Source organism: Mustela erminea, chromosome 14 (assembly GCF_009829155.1).
Source record: "Mustela erminea isolate mMusErm1 chromosome 14, mMusErm1.Pri, whole genome shotgun sequence".
NCBI lineage: Eukaryota > Metazoa > Chordata > Mammalia > Carnivora > Mustelidae > Mustela > Mustela erminea.
This window is the reverse complement of record NC_045627.1, coordinates 78,305,963-78,326,770: the sequence shown is the minus strand read 5'-3', so window position 1 is coordinate 78,326,770 and position 20,808 is coordinate 78,305,963. Positions and strand designations below refer to the sequence as shown.

General features: G+C 53.6%; 1 protein-coding gene across 2 annotated transcripts in view; it reads left to right on the top strand.

The window, feature by feature from the left end:
- Positions 1-20,808, top strand: part of HSPA12A (heat shock protein family A (Hsp70) member 12A) — a 154,774-nt gene that overhangs the window by 124,190 nt on the left and 9,776 nt on the right. For both annotated transcript variants that reach the window (XM_032311922.1, XM_032311924.1), the window contains 4 exons: positions 2,297-2,483; positions 4,551-4,655; positions 9,306-9,422; positions 16,792-16,963. In XM_032311922.1, the coding sequence (XP_032167813.1) occupies positions 2,297-2,483; positions 4,551-4,655; positions 9,306-9,422; positions 16,792-16,963 (581 nt within the window). The remainder of the gene's footprint in view (positions 1-2,296; positions 2,484-4,550; positions 4,656-9,305; positions 9,423-16,791; positions 16,964-20,808) is intronic.

Below are 20,808 nucleotides of genomic sequence, written 5' to 3'. Positions count from 1 at the left end.
ACGAGCATGCTATCAGAAGCTGGAGTCAGTGTTTCTCAGCCTCTACATAGTTGTTTTAAGAAATGGTATTTTGAAGGGATAGTCTTGCAGTGAAAATTGAAAAAAAGAAGAAGAAGAAAAGAAATAACATTGCATTTGCTCGGGGGAGGCGGGGGGGGGATCCCCACAGTATCAGCAGCGCTCAGACCTCTCGAGACATCATCTCCATTCTTGTAGAGATTTTGGAGGGAGGCCCTACCTGAATTTTATTTCAACCAGAACACGTTAACCTTGACACAGACTGACACAATTATGGTGGAGAAAGTTCAATTTTTTTTTTTATTTTAATAGGAATGAAGGAATAAAATTTGGAAGGGGAAAAAACTCTGGAGGTTTATTGCCTCGTGAAAATGTCCGTGGTTGATGGTAACAGAAAGTCTGTTTGTGAGCGGTCGTGTGGGGAGCGCCTGGGCGCCTGGCGACTGGGGTGGGGAAGAACCCAGGGTCTCGGTGCGCTCATCATGGCGACCTTGGCTCCCTGGGAAGAAGCCTGCGTCTTGATGGAGCTTTGACAGGGGAAGCTGCCAGGGGACGATTCCAGACCCAGCTGCATGGCTGAGCCAGGCTGGCTGTCCACCTGGGTTGGGACGGTTTCCTGAAGCCTAATGATGCCATGTCGGGAGCAGGTACAAGTCCTGCCAGGCGCTCTACCACCTTCCCAGCCGGCCAGGGAAAGAGGTCTGCTTCCTCTGGGATACGGTGTTGCCACCAGAGGCTCCTGTGGTCCTGTGGTTCATGGCAACACAGGGCTGGGACGGGGGGCAGCTGCAGAGTCGGGACCTGGGAGAGAAGAGCGCATCCTGGCCACCTTGGCAGCCGTGGCTTCTCCTGCCTTCTCGAGGAGGAAGGAAAGGCACCGAACCACCTGCCTTCTCCACTCCTTCCGGTTCTTTGTCTTTCTACCTAAGAGAAGAAGGAAGCTTCTCTGGGGCCCCACCTACCTCCGCCCTACCTTTCATCAGCTCCAGGACAGACTCCCCTCCTCTCTGCCTGCCTGTCTGTAACCCCCTCTCTCTTCTGGCGTCTCTTCAGTATCCAGCCTTGCAGGACGTAGTCCCTTCCCCCCTCACAGTTCCCATCAGGGCCCTCCTGCCTCCTTGTCACCGGGGCTGTCACCCAGTAGGGAGGCACCAAGTCTCTCTCCTCCTGGATCTCTCCTGTGGACACCAGGCTTGCATCTCCTGCCCCCTCCGGGGAGTTCCATGCCAGCAGGTTCACCTGGAGTCCCTTGTTCCCTGTGGCCTCCTTGGTGAGGGCTCCAGGTTCCCAGGAAGAGGGCTTTCTCCTCTGGCTCCCACGTGGAGGCTTCTGGTACCTCTCCTCCTACTCACACCATGGCCACGTGGCTCAGTTCTCTCTCGGGACGGCTTGTCCACCTCCACACCTTTCTTTTACCCTGTTGGAGCCTCCTCGCCTCCGCTCCCAGACAAGGCCTGAGCCTCCTGCTCAGTCTCCCGGCTTCCCGTCTAGTTCAGCGTGCTCTGGTCACCCACAGCTCTGATTCTGCCATGCCCCTGCCCTCCAACCTTTAGATTTTCTCACACTTCCCTTTTACATGCTCCATTTCCACCCTGCCCAGTCACTTAGCAACCCTGCACAAGCCCCATGTTCTCCTACCTCTGAGCAGCCGGCAGTGCCCTTCCCTCCTTCAAGATCCCGGCAGCTCTCTGTCAGTCCTTTGAGTCTCTCCTGAGCCCTGCATTCCTCCCCTTGCCCTACCCTCCGGCACCTCTGCCTTCTCTGACCCCTAGGGTATTTCATGGGTCCCTCGTTCCCCTGCGGTAAGGCAGGCATTTATGCATTGGTTTATACCCTACCTTGTTTTAGAGAGGACACAAGCTGACTATACATTTGTTTTGACGGCTTGCAAGTTAAAAAAACAGACCCCCCCCCCCAAAAAAAGGACATAACATCCTAGACAGAGACCTAAAGTTTTCAGGTCTGGGTCGCCAGCACTGGCAAACAGTAGGTGCTCAGTAAATGCTGAGTGGATGATCGAAGCAGACCTTCTCCTGAAGAAGACCCTGGTGCTTGCCCCTTTCCTCTTTCTTTCTGACTGAAATCGTGGCTCTGATCACCCCTCAACCAACGGAATCAGAGCGTGCCTGTTGCAGCTCCCATGAGCTCCATACCTGTCGCAGCTCCCGTGAGCTGCCACATCTGGGAGAATCGTGCATACAGTAGGTGTTCTCACCAGTGGGCCTGAACTGCGACTCTGAAGGAAGGTCCCATAACCTCTGCCTTTCCTTGGTGTCAGGCGATGGGAAGGGGGCGACCCCGGGGTGTCCAACCAGAAGACTCCGACCACCATCTTGTTGACTCCCGAGAGGAAGTTCCACAGCTTCGGGTATGCCGCCAGGGACTTCTACCATGACCTGGATCCCAACGAGGCCAAGCAGTGGCTGTACCTGGAGAAGTTCAAGATGAAGCTGCATACCACTGGGGTAAGCAAGCCTCTCCCTGGTCCCCACGTCCTCTGCACTGGAGAGCCAACCTTCCCTCCGGCCCCGAGGTCTTCCCAACCCAGGAAACCCTCAGGTCTCACCCGAGCAGAAAGTAACATCCATTTACCTTGATTTTGGAAACAACCTGGAGCAAAAGACACTTTTGCACAATACACGGCACTTTCTGATACACACACGGGCGGAGGGATATTCAGAATGTTTAACAGCATGTGTGCCTTGGCAACTGATCGGTCAGGGCAGACACCTGCTGGTGTTCACCATCTCCTCGGGGGCCGGGAGGTCCCTCCGCAGTTGCTGGGTTGTTGGGAAACCCGGGGGTCCTGTAGGTGTGCCTCAGGGGCTGAGGGCATTTGGGGAACCCAGGGCAGAGGCGATTAGCTAACAAGTTTAGAAGGAAACAGGTGCCTAATGCATTGGTGGCTCAGCTTGCCAAGCAGCTCTGTTCCCAGCATGCCGGTATCCTGTAAGCGGTCCTCATCCTCGAGGCCCTCCCCCAAGCTTCATGGAAAAGTTTGGATCACAGGATAGGATTTTTTCAGTTTGGGCATTGTATCCCACAGATTTTCCTTAATTCTTGGTACTTAGAGATTCGGGGCGTCGATGGTGTTTAGGACCACGGACGCTGGGACCGCACCGCCTGGATTTAAATCCTGCCTCTGACACTCACAAGATGCTTAATCCCAGTGACTTAACCTTTCTGGGCCCTGTGTGAAATAGAAACCCTGACAGGGCCTTCTTCACAGGGTTGGTGGAAGGATTAAAGGAATCTAGCTACCTCAAGCTCTTTGAGCGGTGCTCGTATCGAGAAAGTTCCAGCCGGTTGCTGGCTCCCATTGTGATTGCTTTCGTTGGTCTGCGTGTTTGCAGGTACAAACACACGTGAAGGGAAGCCCAGCAGCCAGCACCCTGCCTCCAAGGCTCTGGGTGCATTGGCGTGGCTCTCTCTCTGTGAAGCAGACAGGCTCCTGCTGCAAATGCCTCCTGCCCGTTTCACCCGACGGGAGTCGCTGCCGAACAGCCCTATGGCTGCCTGGTGGTCAGCCCCCTTTCTGAGCCTGGGAGTTGCCTCCCCATATTGGGGTTGTCTTTGTTGAGCAGCAGGGGTGGGGGGGCTGGTTGGGAAGAGGAGCTCATGCCGATGGGTCAGAACACCGGACAGGCTCCGCGAGGCTGGTTCAGTCTCTTTGTCCCCTTCATGCTCTAAAGGCAAAGCCTCCTTACCCGGCTGGACCAACTTGGGGGGTGGTTTTTGTTTTTCCCTCTGGCAGGAGCAGCCTCTGGTAGTAAGGAGCCTCTGGTAGGAGCAGCCTCTGGTAGTAAGGAGCCTCTGGGTTCCGGCTGCCTTGGGGGCCTCCTCCTGATGACCGCCCCACTGTCTGCCCATTGCCATGCTGTGAGCACTTTTCTGGTCATTTTTGAATGACCCCAGTGTGGCCAGCGCCTCCCAGCCGGGCTGCTTTGGCTTCTGGTGGAGAAGGCAGGCGGCGGTGCTGCACTCCCAAGAGGGTTAAGCACAAACCTTAAAATAGGAGCTCTTCTGTTGGCGCGACTTGGTTGCAGCTCATGGGGAGTGAAAGCTTCCTGTCTGCTCAGTGCGTCGGCAGGTTGGCGGGATGCTTTAGGCCTCTGGGAGGGAGGCTCCTGAGGTGACTGTGAGTGTCCGAGTGTGGAAATAGTGTGTCATAGTGTGTCAGCTGTATCAGCAGGGGTGCCTGCTGCCTTTCTCTCCTCCTGGGCTCTGTCACCTCCCTGAAACCTCTGCTTCGTGAGGATCCAGGGGAGACAGAATGAGAGGGAAGGAGGGAGAGAGGGAGAAGTGTGAGGTAGGGGCTAAAGGGAGCAGCCGGGACCCCCGCCACAGGAAGGGGGTGATGCTGCCAGGACCCTTACTGGGGGAGAACAGGGGACACACTATCCTAGTCTACCAAGTATCAGGAAACAGAAATATGGCTCGCTGACTTTCCCAGACCTCCAGGTAGGAGTTCCCGAAGCCAGAAGGCGCGTCTCTGCTCCCCCGTCTTACTGTTCCTTCCTCTCCCCGACTAGGACCTCAATATGGATACAGACCTAACGGCGGCAAACGGCAAGAAAGTCAAAGCCCTTGAAATCTTCGCATACGCCCTACAGTACTTCAAGGAGCAGGCGCTGAAGGTAGGGCATGTGCCAGGGCCCTGTGGCAGGGGGAGGCACCCCGGCCAGTCGGGAGCAGAGGCGACCTCGAGGGAGGAAATGTAGGATTTCCATTCAGAAAACAGGATGCACCCTCGTGCCCCTGCTGGCGGGAATGGGAAGTAGGGCAGCTGCTATAGAAAAATCTGGCAGTTTCTCAAAGGTTAAACGTAAGAGTACCACATGACCTAGTGACTCTGCTCCTCAGTATACAGCCAAGAGAAAGGAAAAATGCGTATTTCCATGAAAACCTGTCTGTGAGTGTTTCCAGCAGCAGCATTTGTAAGAACTAAAAAGGGGAGACAACACGGATGTCCATCGGTGGGTGGAAGGGTCCCTAAGTGGGTCTTTCCGTACAAGGGGATGTCAGTCAGTCATAGAGAGGAATGAATCACGGACGCCTGCGACCACATAAAGAAACGGTGACGACATTACGCTGAGCGAAAGAAGCCAGTCAGTTCTGTGTGATTTCATTCATAAGAAATGTCCAGAGCAGGTGAATCCCCGGAGACAGGAGGCAGATTGGCAAGTGCCGCAGGCTGAGGGACGGCACAGGAGTGTCTGCTAATAGGAATGGGGCTTCTCTTTGGGGTGACGGGATTAGAGAGTGTGACGGTTGCATAACCTTGTGAATACACTGGGAAAAGGAGAATTTTATGGCATATGAATTATATCTCAGGAGACACCTGTGGCAGCTGGCGGGTCTCGGGCGAGGTGCTTGATTTCTCCAATACCCGCGTTCCTACCTGGAAGAGTGGGGCAGGTTGTGTACCTCGTGGGTTGCTGGATATTAAACCAGACACGAGGCACCTCCCTCGGGGCGGGGCCCAGTAGGCTCTTGGTAAAGGGTTGCTGCCATCTCTCCTCCCTGACCTCCCAGACCCCAGGGGAGAAGCTGGTGCCTGAGTGAGCGCCTTGGACGATTATTGCAAAGTCTGTGCAGTCAGGCCCTGGATGGGGAGGGATTGGCTACCTTCTAGGTGGCTACAGCTGGCCACTCAGTGTCTCTGCCTGTGGGCATGGTGACAAGCGGCTGGGGGTCAGATGCATAAAGAGCCTCACGTACTGAGCTCCATCCAGAAAGAATTGGGAACTTGAGAAGCATTTGGTATTATGGGATCACTAGAAGAAATTTAGTGAACTCTAAAAATAGAATAGAGTTCTAGAAATAGGGCCTGAGGGAAACAGACGTGAGAATGTAACCCTGCTTTCATCCATTCAAGCACCTGCTTCTTCTTCTTTTTTTGAGTACTTTTTGTGTCCCCGATCCTGGGCAGGTTCTGGCAGCATTGTAGTAAGCAGAGTATGAAGGAGTATGTGGTCATGTAGTCAGCGGATTGGTGTTGTGAGGGGGTCACTGTGGGTGTTCGGGGTTTGGTGAAGGCAGAGGTTCTGCCCAACGGGCGGCAAGCAGGGAAGGCTCCCTGGAGAAGGTGCATCAGGGGCCCCTCAGCGGCGGCAGCTGGAACAGTGTGTGTTTCGGGCTGGTGGAATGGCGCAGGAGGAACGCAGGGGGGAAGAACACAGCAGACAGCTCTGGAAAGCAACCAGTCTGGGATGAGAGAAGGGCAAGGCCACGGGGTCCTGTGGGAACAGCAAGCTTGGGTGGAGATCGTGCAAAGCCTCGAAGGCCAAGCTAACGAACTACTTGAGTCATGGGGAGCCATCCATGACCACGAAATTAGCCATTTCTAATAGCGGAATACCATGGCCGCAGAGACAGCATTTGAGGGGGGGAGACCGCAGCACCCCCACGGCCTGCCGTGTGGGGGAAAGCCCTGGGGAAGCAGTGGACTCAGATCCCAAAGCAGGTGTGTCTGAGCGCTCGGAGACTTGGAGAGTGGGGGGTCACACGGGGAACGCGAAAACCGAGAAGAAAGATGGGGCCAGAGCGGAGGGAAGAAGTAGACTCTGGGAAAGAACTCTTCCACCGGGAGAGGCGAGAGGGGACAGAAGGAAGGAGTAGGAGGGAGACGGAGGGAGTGAGGAGCGCCTCATCGACCCAGGCAGCAGCAAAGGGGACCAGGAGGTGCGGAGATGTGGGCCTCTGCGGGCAGGAGAGCAGGGATCTCAGAGGGATGGGCTCGGCGCCCGGTAGGCCAGACAGCCAATGAGGAACCCTGTGCCTACAGTGCCTGTGGCCACCCGGGGACAGGTGAGGGAGCAAGGCAGGCCGATGACTCGGGGGCCCTTTGGATTAGGAGGAGGAGACATGGGGACCTGGGGAAAATTTAGGACCCGAGAAAGTTGTGACACTGGCTTGTGTTTCTGGTTGATCGAGGGGGAAAGAGTGAGGGGAGAGAGGGAGGGGGCCGAGGTCCAGCAGGGGTGCAGGAGGAGGGGGTGTGGTTTCGAACATGTCAGCTCAGCTGAAAACGGCAGGAACCTGCTCGCACTTTCTCCCAGCAGGAAACATGCTATAAAGAAATTCCACGAAGAAAAGCTTTTTGAGGAGATTTGTAGGAGCCCGGCCCTTCACGAGAGGGCGGGCTGGTGTTTGAAGGACCCACAGATTCAGAGGAGGGGACAGTTGCACAGTGTCTACGGAAGCAGCGTATCTCGGGCATCACAGGCATGAAGCAGGCTCGATGTTCACGAAGGAAAGCCAGTGAAAAGTGCAACATAACGGGAAGTTTAATTAATGGCAGGGTTCTTTCCCTTCTAAGCTGTACTAAATCCACTGGCGAACAAACAGCTTATTTATTTATTTTAAAGATTTTATTTATTTATTTGATGGGCAGAGATCACAACTAGGCAGAGAAGCAGGCAGAGAGAAAGGGGGAAGCAGGCTCCCTGCTGAGCAGAGAGCCCAATGTGGGGCTCGAACCCAGGACTCTGAGATCATAACCTGAGCTGAAGGCAGAGGCCTTAACCCACTGAGCCACCCAGGCGCTCCTCACGTTCTTTTAAATGTCACATATATCAGGGATAATAATGTTCAGAACAACTTGTCTTTCCTTATTTTTTCTGGCTTAATCCACTGAGCCACCCAGGTGCCCCCAAACAGCTTATTTAAACAACCGTCCCTATGGCCAGGGAAGCCCATCGTTCACCTTTTGAGCCTTTTCCTGTTTAAAGAACTTAAAATAGCCTGGATAGCACTTGCCGTTGTGCTTAGAACCTTCCCAACACGTGTCACCACTCACCTGCCTTTAAAGCCCAATGCAGACCTGCAAGGAAATACAACACGATTAAAGACAAAAAAACAAAACCCACTGTTTCACTTAGGCCTCATGCAGAGATGTTGTGTTTTGAAAAAAGAAAATTTACTAGACATATTTAACACTGCTGAACTGTAGGCTTAAAAAAATGTTCATGTGGTCGATTTTATGTTATGGGTTACTGTCTCCATTAGAAATGAAAAAAAAAATTAAAGGGCAAAAAATAAAAAAAAGTTTACTGACTGATCATAGAGGGAGTTAATTCCGTGACACGGTAGCTCCAACCCAAGGTATCTACAGAAACAGAGGAAATGAGATATCTATCAGAAGAAACAAATCAGCAGCCTGTTAATCTTCTGAAACCTGTCCCCAGAACCGACTCAGACGCAGACGCGTGTTGGTGCGAGTTGAGGTTTGATTTCAGATTTGTGTGGTGCGTGTGGCGACCAGAGGGGAGCGGTAGGAAGGAACAAGCTTTATCAGAGGCCTTCTCGGGTGAGCTCCTCCTATGTGTTCTCAATCTCCCCAGAAACACAGAGCATTAGTTCTATTCTCCCCATTTTACAGATGGGAATACTGAGTCTGAGAATTATTCTAGAGTCGTATCTTGGCTGTGTGGACTTGGATTGAACCTCTGGTGCTTCTGCCCCTCCTCGTTATCCGATGTGGTTGAACTTGAACCAAAAGCTAAAAAGCAGCATGGTTCTTGCTTAGTTGTTTGTATCTCCCCTCCTGCCGGGAGGACTCCTCTGAGGTTCTGGCGTTGCCATAAGGCAGGAGACAGGGACAACTCTGACAACAACTGCCACCAGGTGTTATGCAGAGCTGTGAGCCAGGCCCTGTTCTAGATACAAACCACATGTGACAATTTAGTGAAGACCTCGGTCTTGAGGATTAAGATATCCCTGGGTCTGGTCCAAATCTTGACTCTGCCACTTCGTAGCTGTGCAGCCGTCAGAAGGTACTGCGTGTAGCTAGGACTCAGGCTCCCGTCTGCAGGAAAGGTGCGCCGTTATCATCCCTTCCTAGTGAGATCCTGGGACTCATGGAGGTGAGGTATGCAAAGTGCTAGGTGAGGTTGTCACAGAGTAAGCTCCCAGGAAATGTAGCTCTCAGAAAATTATCACCCCTCCCAACAACAGTGTGAGCTAGGTATTATTATCCCCATTGTGCAGATGAGGAAACTGAGGTCTGGGAGCCTGTCAGGTATCCTGTCACATGACTCAGAAGTAGCCAAAGGCCTGTGGCCTGCTTGCCTCCTGCCTGCAGTCACGTTCAGTGAGTGAAAGGAGTAGACTCCCAGCTTGTGGAATATTCGGGAAGCAGACCCTTGCTCTTTGACACGGGTAAGTTCAGCAGGCTGTAGGGTAGATGGCCCAAGAGTTCACAGCCAGGAAGCCTGGAATTCTCCGTGAAGCTGTAGGAGGACCAGCTGTGTCCACTTGACCCGCTGCATTTCCCTTGGCTATAGGAGCTGAGTGACCAGGCGGGGTCGGAGTTCGAGAACTCTGACGTCAGATGGGTCATCACGGTGCCCGCCATTTGGAAGCAGCCCGCCAAGCAGTTCATGAGACAAGCTGCCTATCAGGTGAGTGAGGGGACGGGGCAGGTGGTAGCCCAGGGTGCCCATGGGGGTGACTGTCACCTCACTCAGGTGTCCCCAGCCCTCATAGGCCTCCCTGGGAGGCAGGGAGGGGTCTCCCACGGGCCAGGGGACATGAAACCTTCCTTTTGGGGGAGGAGAGAGGGTCTGGCCCTCCGGGGTTGGGCCCACAGGGGCTGGGCCGGGCACGATTTTCATTCTGGCTTTATATATCCTATCCTGCAGATTCCCCAGGGCTAGGATTTCAAACTGGGGTACAGGGACATTTCTCCATGGGTGAACGGAACCTCAGGAAAAGGCTTGGGCAATAATAATGTTTGAAGAAGAAAGGAACAAAGAGAAAGCTGATGGCCATGCACCAAGCACATCAGCTTGGTGTGGAGGTTGAGATCTGCACATGTACAGCTGGGACAGGAGGGAAATAGGCTGGTCTGTATGTTTCACCTCGTAGCAACATGGGAGCACACACGGTCGGGGTGGTGAGGCCTCCAGACCTGCGCGGTGCAGACACCTGGCGGGGCAGTGGCATGGCCAAGGAATGTGTCAGTCAGTGTGGCGCCATGGATAGAACATTCTAGTGCCAATGGCCAGCTCATCCCTCTTGGGTGCTGGGGGCATCCCTGGTACCGTGAACCCTCATGGCCACCAAGCCTCACACTGTCCGCAGGCCACATGTGCCACGACGGGGCTTCCCTAAGGGTTTGACTTCATGGCAAGAATGGCCGGCTGTGCTGACCTGCTGTTCTGAACCCCAGGGCCGAGATGGCTCCCCTGGGCTAATGAAAGCCCACCCTGGGGCCTTGGTCCCCTCTGTGCAATGAGAGTCTGTTTCCAGAGCCTTCAGCCTGAGCTGGGCTGCGGCAAGACACCAACGTAATAGATGTTCCCTTGCGCCCTCCCTGCCCTGCTCCCAGGGGACATGTCTCTGATGTTGAGTTTGTAGCCGTAGGTATAAATTTCCTTTCAAAACACCCACCGGAGCAACCCTGAGCACCAAATGCAGCAAACTGGCCTCGGGTACCTTGGTGTCACGAATTGTACTCACCGCTTGGAGCTTCACTCCAGGTGACAGGCAGAGTTCCAGGGAGAGCCATGTCTCTGCCCACCCCCGCCACCTCCTCCTACTTCCCCCTTTTCCCTTTCCTGCCGCAGGCTCTCTGCGCTCCCCTTCAGCGTGAGAACCTGGCTCAGTCGAGTATCTGCCAAAAATAGATTTGTTTTTATAGGGATGAATAAATTTCTCCAGAAATGAAGGAAGAGGGTAAGTTCCAGAAAGAAGCAACTTCTTTAAAAAGGAAGAAACCCAAATGTAGTCTCGCTGTCCGCAGAAGCCCGGGGCGCCCTGGAGCTTGTCCACAGTGTCGGCCTTCAGGCAGCACCCCAAAGACGGGATGCCGGGACATGGCTGTCTACGAAGATACAGCCAATGTTCTGAGTCTGCACAGGAAGGAGACTCAGGATTCATGGCTTTCACTCTTGCTTTCCCCTTTCCCACAGGAAAACTACAGCAACAAACATGTGACCCGGAAAAGGGTCAGTTCTTATTTTTAGCCTGAAACAGAAAGAGGCGCAGGGACTGGGAGATTTGTCAGGGCTGCTCGAGCCTTGGGCGGGCTCTTCCAAGGACTGCCTCTTGGAGCAGTGGAGCCTGGTGGGGAGGCGCCTCATACTTCGGGTGAGGAAAAAAACAGGCAGATGGGGGGGGTGTGCCCTGTGGGGTTTGGCAAAACCAAAATGGCACCTCAGAGGGATGAACGTAACCAGCATTTATGGATGTGGGGACTTCTCTTTCTGAACCCCAGAGATGACTCTGCAGACTGGCCCGTCCTTTAGATGCTGGGCAACTTCTGATGGGTGCGGACTTTGTGAGCTTAAATTTTGGCTCTTTGTAATTCTGATTTGATACTTGTGTCCAGTTTAGTCACCGAATGGCTTTCAAGATGGCAGGGGCCATTCAATCATTCTTTGTTTACTCATTCATTTATTCAAACTCATTCATTACTCATGCAGGTACTCATGTGTACTCATTCATTTATTCACTAAACAAACCCATACCGGGAGACTTCTGGGCGCTGGGACATGGTTGGTGCTGGATTCGTATCCTGTGTAATCTGTGTAAGTCCCAGGTTGCTCACAGCTGAGTGGTTCACTGCAGCCTTTTGTACTTCAGGGAGAGGGGCGGAGGGGGTTATGGGGCACAACTGCTTTGCCAACTAGCCTGTGGTTATCTTTTAGCTTGTCCTCTGGAAGCGTCCCCATGACAAAATGGAAATGAAGCACAGCCAAAATTAGCATCTCTCTAGTTCTCTCTCCTCATCCTCCATTTAATTATACAGAAGAGAAATGTGTGCCTCTGATAGTTCATTTTATGTGTAAACTTGACTGGGCCAAGGGATACTGATATATCTGGTGAAACATCACTCCAAGTATTTGCTGTGAGGGTATTTTTGAATGAGATTAACATTTAAACTGACTGACTAAATAAAGCAGATTGCCCTCCCTAAGATAGGTGGGCCTCATCCAATCAGTTGAGGGCCTGACTGGAATAAAAGGCTGAAACTCCCTAGAATAAGAGGAAATTCCTCCTGCCTGCCTGTCTCTAAACTGGAACATTGTTTTTCTCCTCCCTTTGGCCTCAAACTGAAACATTAGCTCTTCCTGGGTCTTGAGGTTGCTGGTAAGGGAATGATACCATCAGCTCTCATGGTTCCCCAGCTTGCCAACTGTAGATCTTGGGACTTGTCAGTCTCCATAATGGTGTGAACCAATTCTTTATAGTAGATCTCTTTCTGTGTTTACATATGTCTTACTGGTTCTGTCTCTCTGGAAAATGCTAATACAGAACCTGAGCAAAAAACCATAGTTCTTGGGTCAGCCAGCTTCTGAGATCTGAGGATACCCACCATCCCTTGCCCCCAAAGTGGTGTCCATCAACCTGGCTTCAGGAGGAAGAGCTTGAAGGATGAGGTAGGATGGAACTCCATCAGGGCAGCTGGGAAACTGGTCACATCTCCCCTGCTTGCATGCAGGAAATGGAGTCCTTTCTTCAGGCTCCTTGGTGGCCCCATGAGCCTGAGTGCATGGCACAGTCAGATGGGGGCTGATCTTCGTTCCTCCACTGGCCTGGTGGGGTTGGGGGAAGAGGCCTGATGCAGAGCAAGAGATGAGGCTCTGGGCAGCATCTCAGAAGAAACAGGCCCAGAGGGGATGGTTCCGGAGCACTTTACGGGAACGGTTTTATCTGTGAAACTCCAAAAACTCCTCTTGTGTCAAATCCTTGTTGAAAAAGTAGGTTCAGTCTCTATGTTTTATAATTCACTGCTAAGAACCCCCTTAGACCCTCCAGGAGCATTCACTGAACAGATCGTAGCAGGAAGAACAGCTGATCCTCTTCCGAGGCCTTCCGGAAACACCTAGAATGGGAGACAGTTCCAACTGAGTCTTGAGGGATAGTCATAGTGGACGGGGTCTAGTTGATTTTTAAAGGCATTTTGGCAGACCCTCATGGGTTCTGGAAACCTGTCAAATAAAAGACATTGCATTACATAGGATGATCTCATTTAACGTGGAGTTACACTTTGCACTGCTGTGAAAAGGAATCACATCAGAGGGAAAAACAACAGCCACAGCGGAAGGTTGTCATTCAGCGTTTGGAGACAAGGGCCAGGACGTCACAGAAGGAAGGCTGGCTGGGGGGCGGGGGATTCATTCTCTCCGCAGCTGCTGCCAAGCCCCCACTGTATGCTGCCCTCAGAAAGTGTAGCATCTTGCAGGAGCGGCTCGGTGCGTCTGCATGATCTGGAGTTGGAGACAGAATAGGCTAAGTGCTCGGCCAGCAGGGTCCAGCGGACAGAGAGCTTGGGTGGAACAGCAGCTGCGAGTTACCACCTTCAGAGGCAGAATTTGCCAAAGCAGCGAGTGCTCCCCTGCTCTGGTGGACCCAGGCCTGATCCCGGGACACCTAACAGCTGCCAGGCTGTGGGCCTCTGTTGAGAAGGACTGCAAGTGTTTATGCAGGAAGAAAGCCTACCCTTCCAGGCACGGGGCCCTTCTGCCCACAGATAAAGACATCTGAGTTTTTGAGCATCTGGCAGATTCTTTTGCATTTCCTCCTTCTCTTGGAGTCCAGAAGCAGCTCTGGGACCCGTCCTAGGGAGTGGGAACCTGGCAGAGCCAGCTGCCTCCTCTTGCCTCAACGCTTCAGCTCTCTGCTGTGGCCTCCATGGGAGTGCTATTGGGACATGGCCCCTCACCCTCTCTGGGGAGCAGGTTGGGGGCTGGTTCGAGCAGAAGAGTGTGGTTACTTTGTGGTTACTTTGTCCTGGGCCTCTCACGGATCTTACCCCCCACCCCCCGCCCATGCTGGTTCAAAGTCCTCTGCACCTCCATTCCCCTTCTGCATCTTCTCCTGGGTACCATGAGGAACCCTCCGTGGAAAGGGGTCAAAGCTTTTACTGTGGGGCCGAGGCCAACCCGGCTGGTGGGGGACAGATGAAAGGCCTCCCTGGAGGGGTGTAGCCATGCTGTTTGGGGCATTCTGGGGCAGCCTCTGTGTCTTTCATGTCTTGAGGATGTGGAGCCTCCCGGGGGGAAGCTGGATTGTGTAAGTCACATACTGGGGACCCTTGGGCGCCTCAAGTTGTGTAACTGTACTCCATGCTTTTCACTTCTCTGGACTTCTTGATTTGGTTTTCTGTATAAATACTTCAGAGCTGTTTTTTGTTTTGTTTTTTTTTTTAAGATTTATTTATTTGAGGAGGGGGAGGAGGAGCAGAGAGAGGGGGAAAGAGAGAACCTCAAGCAGACTCCCTGCTGAGCACAGAGCCTGATGCGGGTCTCACGACCCTGAGACCAGGACCTGGGCTGAAACCAAGAGTCAGACACAACGGACAGAGCCACGCCAGAGCCCTGATCTGTCACGTCTGCCTCAGAGTGGCTGCTCACCATCTCGGGGAAGGTGTGGGGAGGGACGAAGGCAGTTATTATTTTCTTCTGTTCCCCTCCACTCCCCCCGCGCCAGGTCCAGGCCCCCCGGTGCTCCTCCCTGGAGGAGGGAGACTGCCTGGGGAGCGGACATCCCAGGGGGACACAGGGCAGTAGTGAGCCTTCTCCTCCCTTCCCACCAGCCCTGGGCACGGCCCCGGCGCTCTGCTCTCCTCACCCCTCCTCCCAGGCCATTTTCCCTTCTGAGCTTCGGAAGACCACCGTAAACATGTCGGTCTGGTGGTTTCTTGGCAGCTAGTTTTTCCTTCTCCCTCACCCCGTTTTCTGGAAAGCTGGACCTGTTAGCTTCTATTCTAGGAAGCCCACAAAGGTGGAAAAGTCAGTCTTGGAGAGCGGGTCCTTTAGAGGGGGGCTGCTTTTGTTTTTATTTTGGATTTCTTCTGGGATCCTGGGGCTTAAGGCTCAGAAGTTTCATCTTGCCTGGCGACACTTAGGTCTGTAAGCCTTGTTCCGTCATTGGGTGCTGCAGCTGTCTTGGTGCCAAGGAAGTCTAACGTGACCCTGAGGGAGACCCGGGGAGGGGGACTTTGAGTCCCTGGGGTCGGGAGTACTGGGAGATCTTGTTCTGCATCTGGGTCAGGGGCCTGTTGGTGGGCAGCAGGCTTCCTTCCACACGGAGACCAAACCGATGGACAGAGATGCCGCCGTGTGGTCAGCTAACAGCGGAGGGCGCAGAGCAGTAAGGAGGCAGTTTTCCTGCGGACGGTGTGGGCTTTGTGAAGTTGGTCTTCCAGAAGGGCTTCGACTGCTTGTGAGGCATCTGCTGTCGGCAGCGGGGAGAGCTAAGTCACCTGCCTGCCAGTGGTTTCTCATTAAGACACAGTTAACTGGTTCATTTGGGGCATGGTTGTTGCAGAAAATTGATGCACGCACTTAGAGGCGACGTACCGTCTGTGCTGTCCTGGTAACTGGGTACAGAGATTCTACCTTGAAACCAGCAGAAGGAGGATCCTTAGAGACACCCCGGGAGCTTCGTCCAAGTTGAAAGGCCTGGGTCCCACCCTGGTAGCTGGAGTCAATGAAAGCAGAAGAACAAAGAACCAATTAAAGAGCTGGTCTGCGAGGTTAAGACTGGGTCTCGCTCGCTCAGCCCCATCCACTTGCCACATACATGCACTGGAGCCTAAGACTGTCCGAGTTTCAGCCCTGAGAGCCCATGTCCCAGGAAACCCGGGACTGTTGGTCACCCTACTTCTCCAAGCCTGGCTTTCTTTCTCCATAAAGTGAAGGAGTTGAGTAAAAGGCCAAGAAGGGCCTTTGCATTTCTAATACTCTAACCTGAACTCTCCCTCTCCCTTGTCCAACAACAGAACCTTCTAAGCCCCTTCCATCTGTGACTCTAGGCTAGCTCCTTCTGGGCAGAGGTCACTGTGCACGTGTGACATTAGGCAGACGGTTCACCCCCGATCTACAAGCTGAGTCCACTACCCCTTGTAGAATCGAGTCTCCTCCAAAGTGGGTGAGGTCCGAGGGCAGCACCCCGAGGTTCCCTAGGGAGCAGCAACAGAGACAGCAAACACAGTGGTGAGACACAGCACGTCTCTGTCCCGTCATGCTGGTGACCTGGAAACCCTTGGGGCTTGAATGGCTTCAGGGAGTGAGGCCTCGTGCTTCAGTTCAAGGCCATGGGAGGTGGGCAGGGACCTGGCAGAGGCCACGCCAGGCTCATGTCTCCGAGCGCCCTCTGTGGGGTGGTCCTGGAGTGTCCTGGCCGGCTCCTGTCACAGGGTCTGTGATTGGAACAAGCCAGACTTCAGAGCAGAAGCGTGTCTGCCATTAAAGGGGTAACAGCTTTGAATAAAATAACTGCCAGCTGCCTTCTAACCCATATTCTAGAAAGTGTGAGACTGTGTGATTCCAGGAGGGCTTTCTCCAGAGCCCGGGGCCCTCCTTGGTGTGCTGGAGGCACACTGGATTCCCAGACAGCCGAAGCCGATGCTTGTGTGTAGCTGAGGTCCAGCGATGGCCCATTGGCTTTGCAGGCCACCAAAAACGGGGTCTGCCCTTAGAGCCTTTGGCCCATTGTAACCAGAAAGAGACCACCTGATAGTTTTCAGAGTTTGGGGGCATCTCCCCCTTCATGCTGCTCAGTTCTGGGCCCAGGAAGTCCCAAATGAAAGAGGCCTAGGGCCCAGAGAGCCCTGCCTTTCCCAAAGGCACCCATACATTTTCTTTGCCCCTCCACCACGTTTGGGAACCCAGGCTGGGGCCCAGCACCCCGTCACCCCTGAGTGTAAGCCCTGCAGGGGAATTTCCCAGACAAACAGACTCTGAGTGTCCCTTCCTGGAGCGCGTCAGTCAGCACAAGTTGTGTGAGTGTCTTCAGAGTGGTCCTGCCTCTGTCTTCCAGGCAGGCCTGGCCTCCCCGGAGAATGCGGAGCAGCTCATCATCGCCCTGGAGCCCGAGGCGGCCTCCATCTACTGCCGGAAGCTGCGGCTGCACCAGATGATCGAGCTGAGCAGCAAGGCCGCGGTCAATGGGTACAGCTCCGGCGACACAGTGGGAGCTGGGTTTGCACAGGGTACCTCTGCTCTCTCTCTCCCCTCCCGGCTCGCTCCCCTCCTGCCCCTGCATGGTTCTCGGCCCTGAACACCGAAAGACCCTTAGCACAGTAACGAAGAATCAAGATGCTCCCGACAGGTCAGCTCTAAGCACCTGTGTGCTGGCCCCCTGACCCGGCCTCCCCAGGGCACCCTGGGAAGCTGCGCGGTAGTTCCCCGGGGTCCTCACCTGCGCCTTGGGCAGGGGGAGGGTGCTTGTCTCTAAGCACCTGGGGGTGGCCGCAGAGAGCAGCTCTTGGCCTTACATGTCACTAGGCTCTTAATTTTTCTTGTTTATTAACGGATTCTTAATTGAATCCCACTTGCCCGTTATTAATTCCTCCATTAAGACTGTTGATTTACTGCTGACTCACTCATTAGGGCCGCGTCGTGTATGATGAGCTCATTCTGGGTCTTAGCCATGAACCCGGCAGAGGTGAAAACACAGCTGATCAGAGCCGAGTCTTCCTGACCTGGCTGGTGCGCATTTAGCTGCGAGAGGGGCACCGCCTGGGGGGCTGGGATGTGAACTCCTCTTTAATACTTACCTGTGTGCAAGCTGGTCGCAGCGTTGGTCCGCAGATCTGACACCCTAGGTCAGGGACAGAGCCACCAGCATGAGCGAGCACAGGCACTGAGGGGAGTGCTGTGGGTGCTGTTGCCGAAAGCCACCCATCCCGTGCCCATCCCATGCCCCCCCCATCCTGGAAGGCCCAGAGGAGGCGAGGGGGAGAGCGTTAGCGAGAACTGCCGCCCCTGCTCCCCCCAACCCCCCCCAGACTGGGTCCAGGTTCTCCTTGGTCCCCACACCTGAGGCCCGTCTCTGCTCCGCCCATGGCGCGGGGCCCTGGCTCCCCCTTCGCAAGGCCCTGCAACCTCTCTTCCAGAATTCTCCTCTTGCTCTCCACGCTGTCACTCTGGTGCCCCAGGCTGCGGGGGAGAGTGTGTGTGTGTGTGTGTGTGTGTGTGTGTGTGTGTGTGTGTAAATTCTAGCACCTCCCACCGGACTCTCCTGCAGCCAATGGGAGCCGCTGCTCTTCCACTGAGGGCGTGGTTTGCCTTTTTTATTTTTGGCCATGTTTGGCCTCCCCCAAAGCAGGCAGAGGCTAGCCTTCCTGCCAACTAAATCAAAGGTATTAACATTTTAAATACTCATGATGACATTTATTTACATTTTAATTGGAAAAGAGATCCAGGACTGACTGGGCTTTCCTGCCTTGCATGTGAGCTGATCTCTCTCTCTCTCTCTCTCTCTCTCTCTCTCTCTCTCACATACACACACATACACACTCACACTCAGGTTGGAATTAGCTAATTGTAGCGCAGCTCTTCATTCGTCCCAAGTGTAACACTGACATTTGAAGGGGAAACTGTTTTCAAAAGCTAGCCTTCCCCAAGAGCTCAGTGTGGGGGTTCCTTTCCTTTAACTTTATTATTATTTTTTTTATTTTTAAAGATTTTATTTATTTATTTGACAGACAGAGATCACAAGTAGGCAGAGAGGCAGGCAGAGAGAAAGGGGGAAGCAGGCTCCCTGCTGGGCAGAGAGCCCGATGCGGGGCTCGATCTTAGGAACCTGGGATCATGACCTGAGCCCAAGGCAGAGGCTTTAACCCACTGATCCACCCAGGCGCCCCTCTTTCCTTTAACTTATCCCGTCCACCCGCACACTGCTCCATGTCTGTGTCCTGTGCCTTGTGGAATTTGCTCTGGTCTTGTGCTCAGAAGGTCTCTTGGGTTTTTGAAATGCTCGCACTGCTGGCCGCCACCCCTCAGAGGGGCAGAGAAGTAGGGGTTCCGGCTCAGCCTTGTCTTGTAGTTACGGCCCGTCTCCCGGAAGGAGGGGGAGCTGCCTGGGGAGGCCTGGCAGAGCCCCTAACCAGAAGTCCCCTGGATGGCATTGGGGCCCCGAGTGCCCCCTCCTCACCGTTCTCTGCCCTCTGCTGCTTCTCCATGATGGACGCCCAGTGGACACTACTGAGGGGACTGGGGCTGGCCCTCTGCCCCCAGCACCACGGGGTTGCTCTCCACATTACTTTGCACCAAAAGGATTTCATAAGATTAGTAAAGGATCTGTGTTGTTTTGTTTTGTTTTTTTATAATCTCGGGCTTAATTTGCCAGAAAACGTGATTTTTGGTTGTTTTGTTTTGAGAGGCCAGAATATGTTTATTAGTCTGGCTTGGCCATTTTTTAGTAAAAGACATCTAGATTATTTTAGCAAACCAAATGCTCGCTGTGAGATCTGCAGTAGAAGTTCATCCGGAGCCAGTGCTGGGAACGGGAGAGAAGCCCTAAATTTGAGGATCCCTCCCAGGCCGGCAGAGACGCGAACCAGGACGACCTCAGCACTGGACATCAGGGCCCGAAGGACTTCAGAGCTGACTGGCTCTCGGCATCCCAATCACCAGAGAAGACGCAGTTTTGCAAACACGGTGCTCCTTGCTAGAAGAGGCTAGAGGGTCAAGGGTCCTTAATTGGATAACCAGCCACAGACGGATTTGTAGGACAGTTCAAACTCAGCAGCACCAGTTTAGGGACTAGAAAAACTGGTGGTGGGGGCGGGGGCAAGATTGTGGGATGGGGTTGCAGAGTAGTGGACAGAACCTTTATCTGTAAAATTGGGGGTTGCTCTCAATTGTTCATTGTAGTGAACGTTTGTTGGGTACTGGCTCTCAGACTTGGTGCTTTGCCTTCCTTATCACCTACTGTGTGTGCCCGGCGTCGCACAGTGCTGAGATGAAATCAGAGAATCAGGCCCTGCTCTGTCTATGAGGAACTTAGGTCATGTGTTATTTTTTTTTTTAAAGATTTTATTTATTTATTTGACAGTCAGAGATCATATGTAGGCAGAGAGGCAGGCAGAGAGAGAGAGAGGAGGAAGCAGGGTCCCCGCTGAGCAGAGAGCCCGAAGCGGGGCTCGATCCCAGGACCCGGAGATCATGACCGGAGCTGAAGGCAGAGGCTTTAACCCACTGAGCCACCCAGGAGCCCCCCAAGTGTTATTATCCCCATTTTATGGATGTGGAAACCGAGCCCCGCTTAATCAAATTAATCACTTCGTCAAATTAAGTGATTTGTCCCAACTGGGCACCTTAGCTGTGCCCCGATGATCTCCAGATACCCTCTCAGAGCACCTTGCTCATCTCTTAGCATTCGTGTTCTGCTTTTTTCACTGTAAATTGTTAAATCTCAAAGGCATGACTGTGCACGGTCCCAGGGTGGACTTGGAGCTGCGAGACAGGGTGGTGGGAACTGTAAACCCCTTAACCTCGTCTGACCAGGTTTCCTCCTCTAAACAGAAGGACGATGATTTGTGCCCTGTCTGCCTCCCAGGGCTGAGGTGGCCTGTGAGAGATGCAGTCACCCCACGCAAAGCGTCACAGCCACTAAGTGGCCTGAGCCACAGCCCTGTGGTTCCCCAGAGTTAGGAAAAAGGCGGCCAGGGCTTTGCTGGGTTCAGAGGGGCCGCCCTCTGGCTGAAGCGCCACCTTGCGGCTGAAGAGCAAACTGCCTGCGCCGGGGTCGGGGAAATGACTCCAGTCCCCTTTATCCAGGATCCAGATTAGGAAAACATACCCGACATTCCTTGCATCAGACAGAGTTCCTTGAGGTGAAGCTGTTTAACCAAGTGCACTGCTAGCTACTTGGCAGACAAGTTCCTCCCTGGGACAGCAAAGCCAGGAATCTGGTCGAATTATTAACCCCTTCCCCTCAAACAGTGTCCGGGGAGGAAGGGCTTTTCCAAGGCAGCTGCCATGCAATGGATAGATGGAGGCTGGTGGAAATGGTCTGGCTTTGTGTTACCCGATGTCATATTTATGTAAC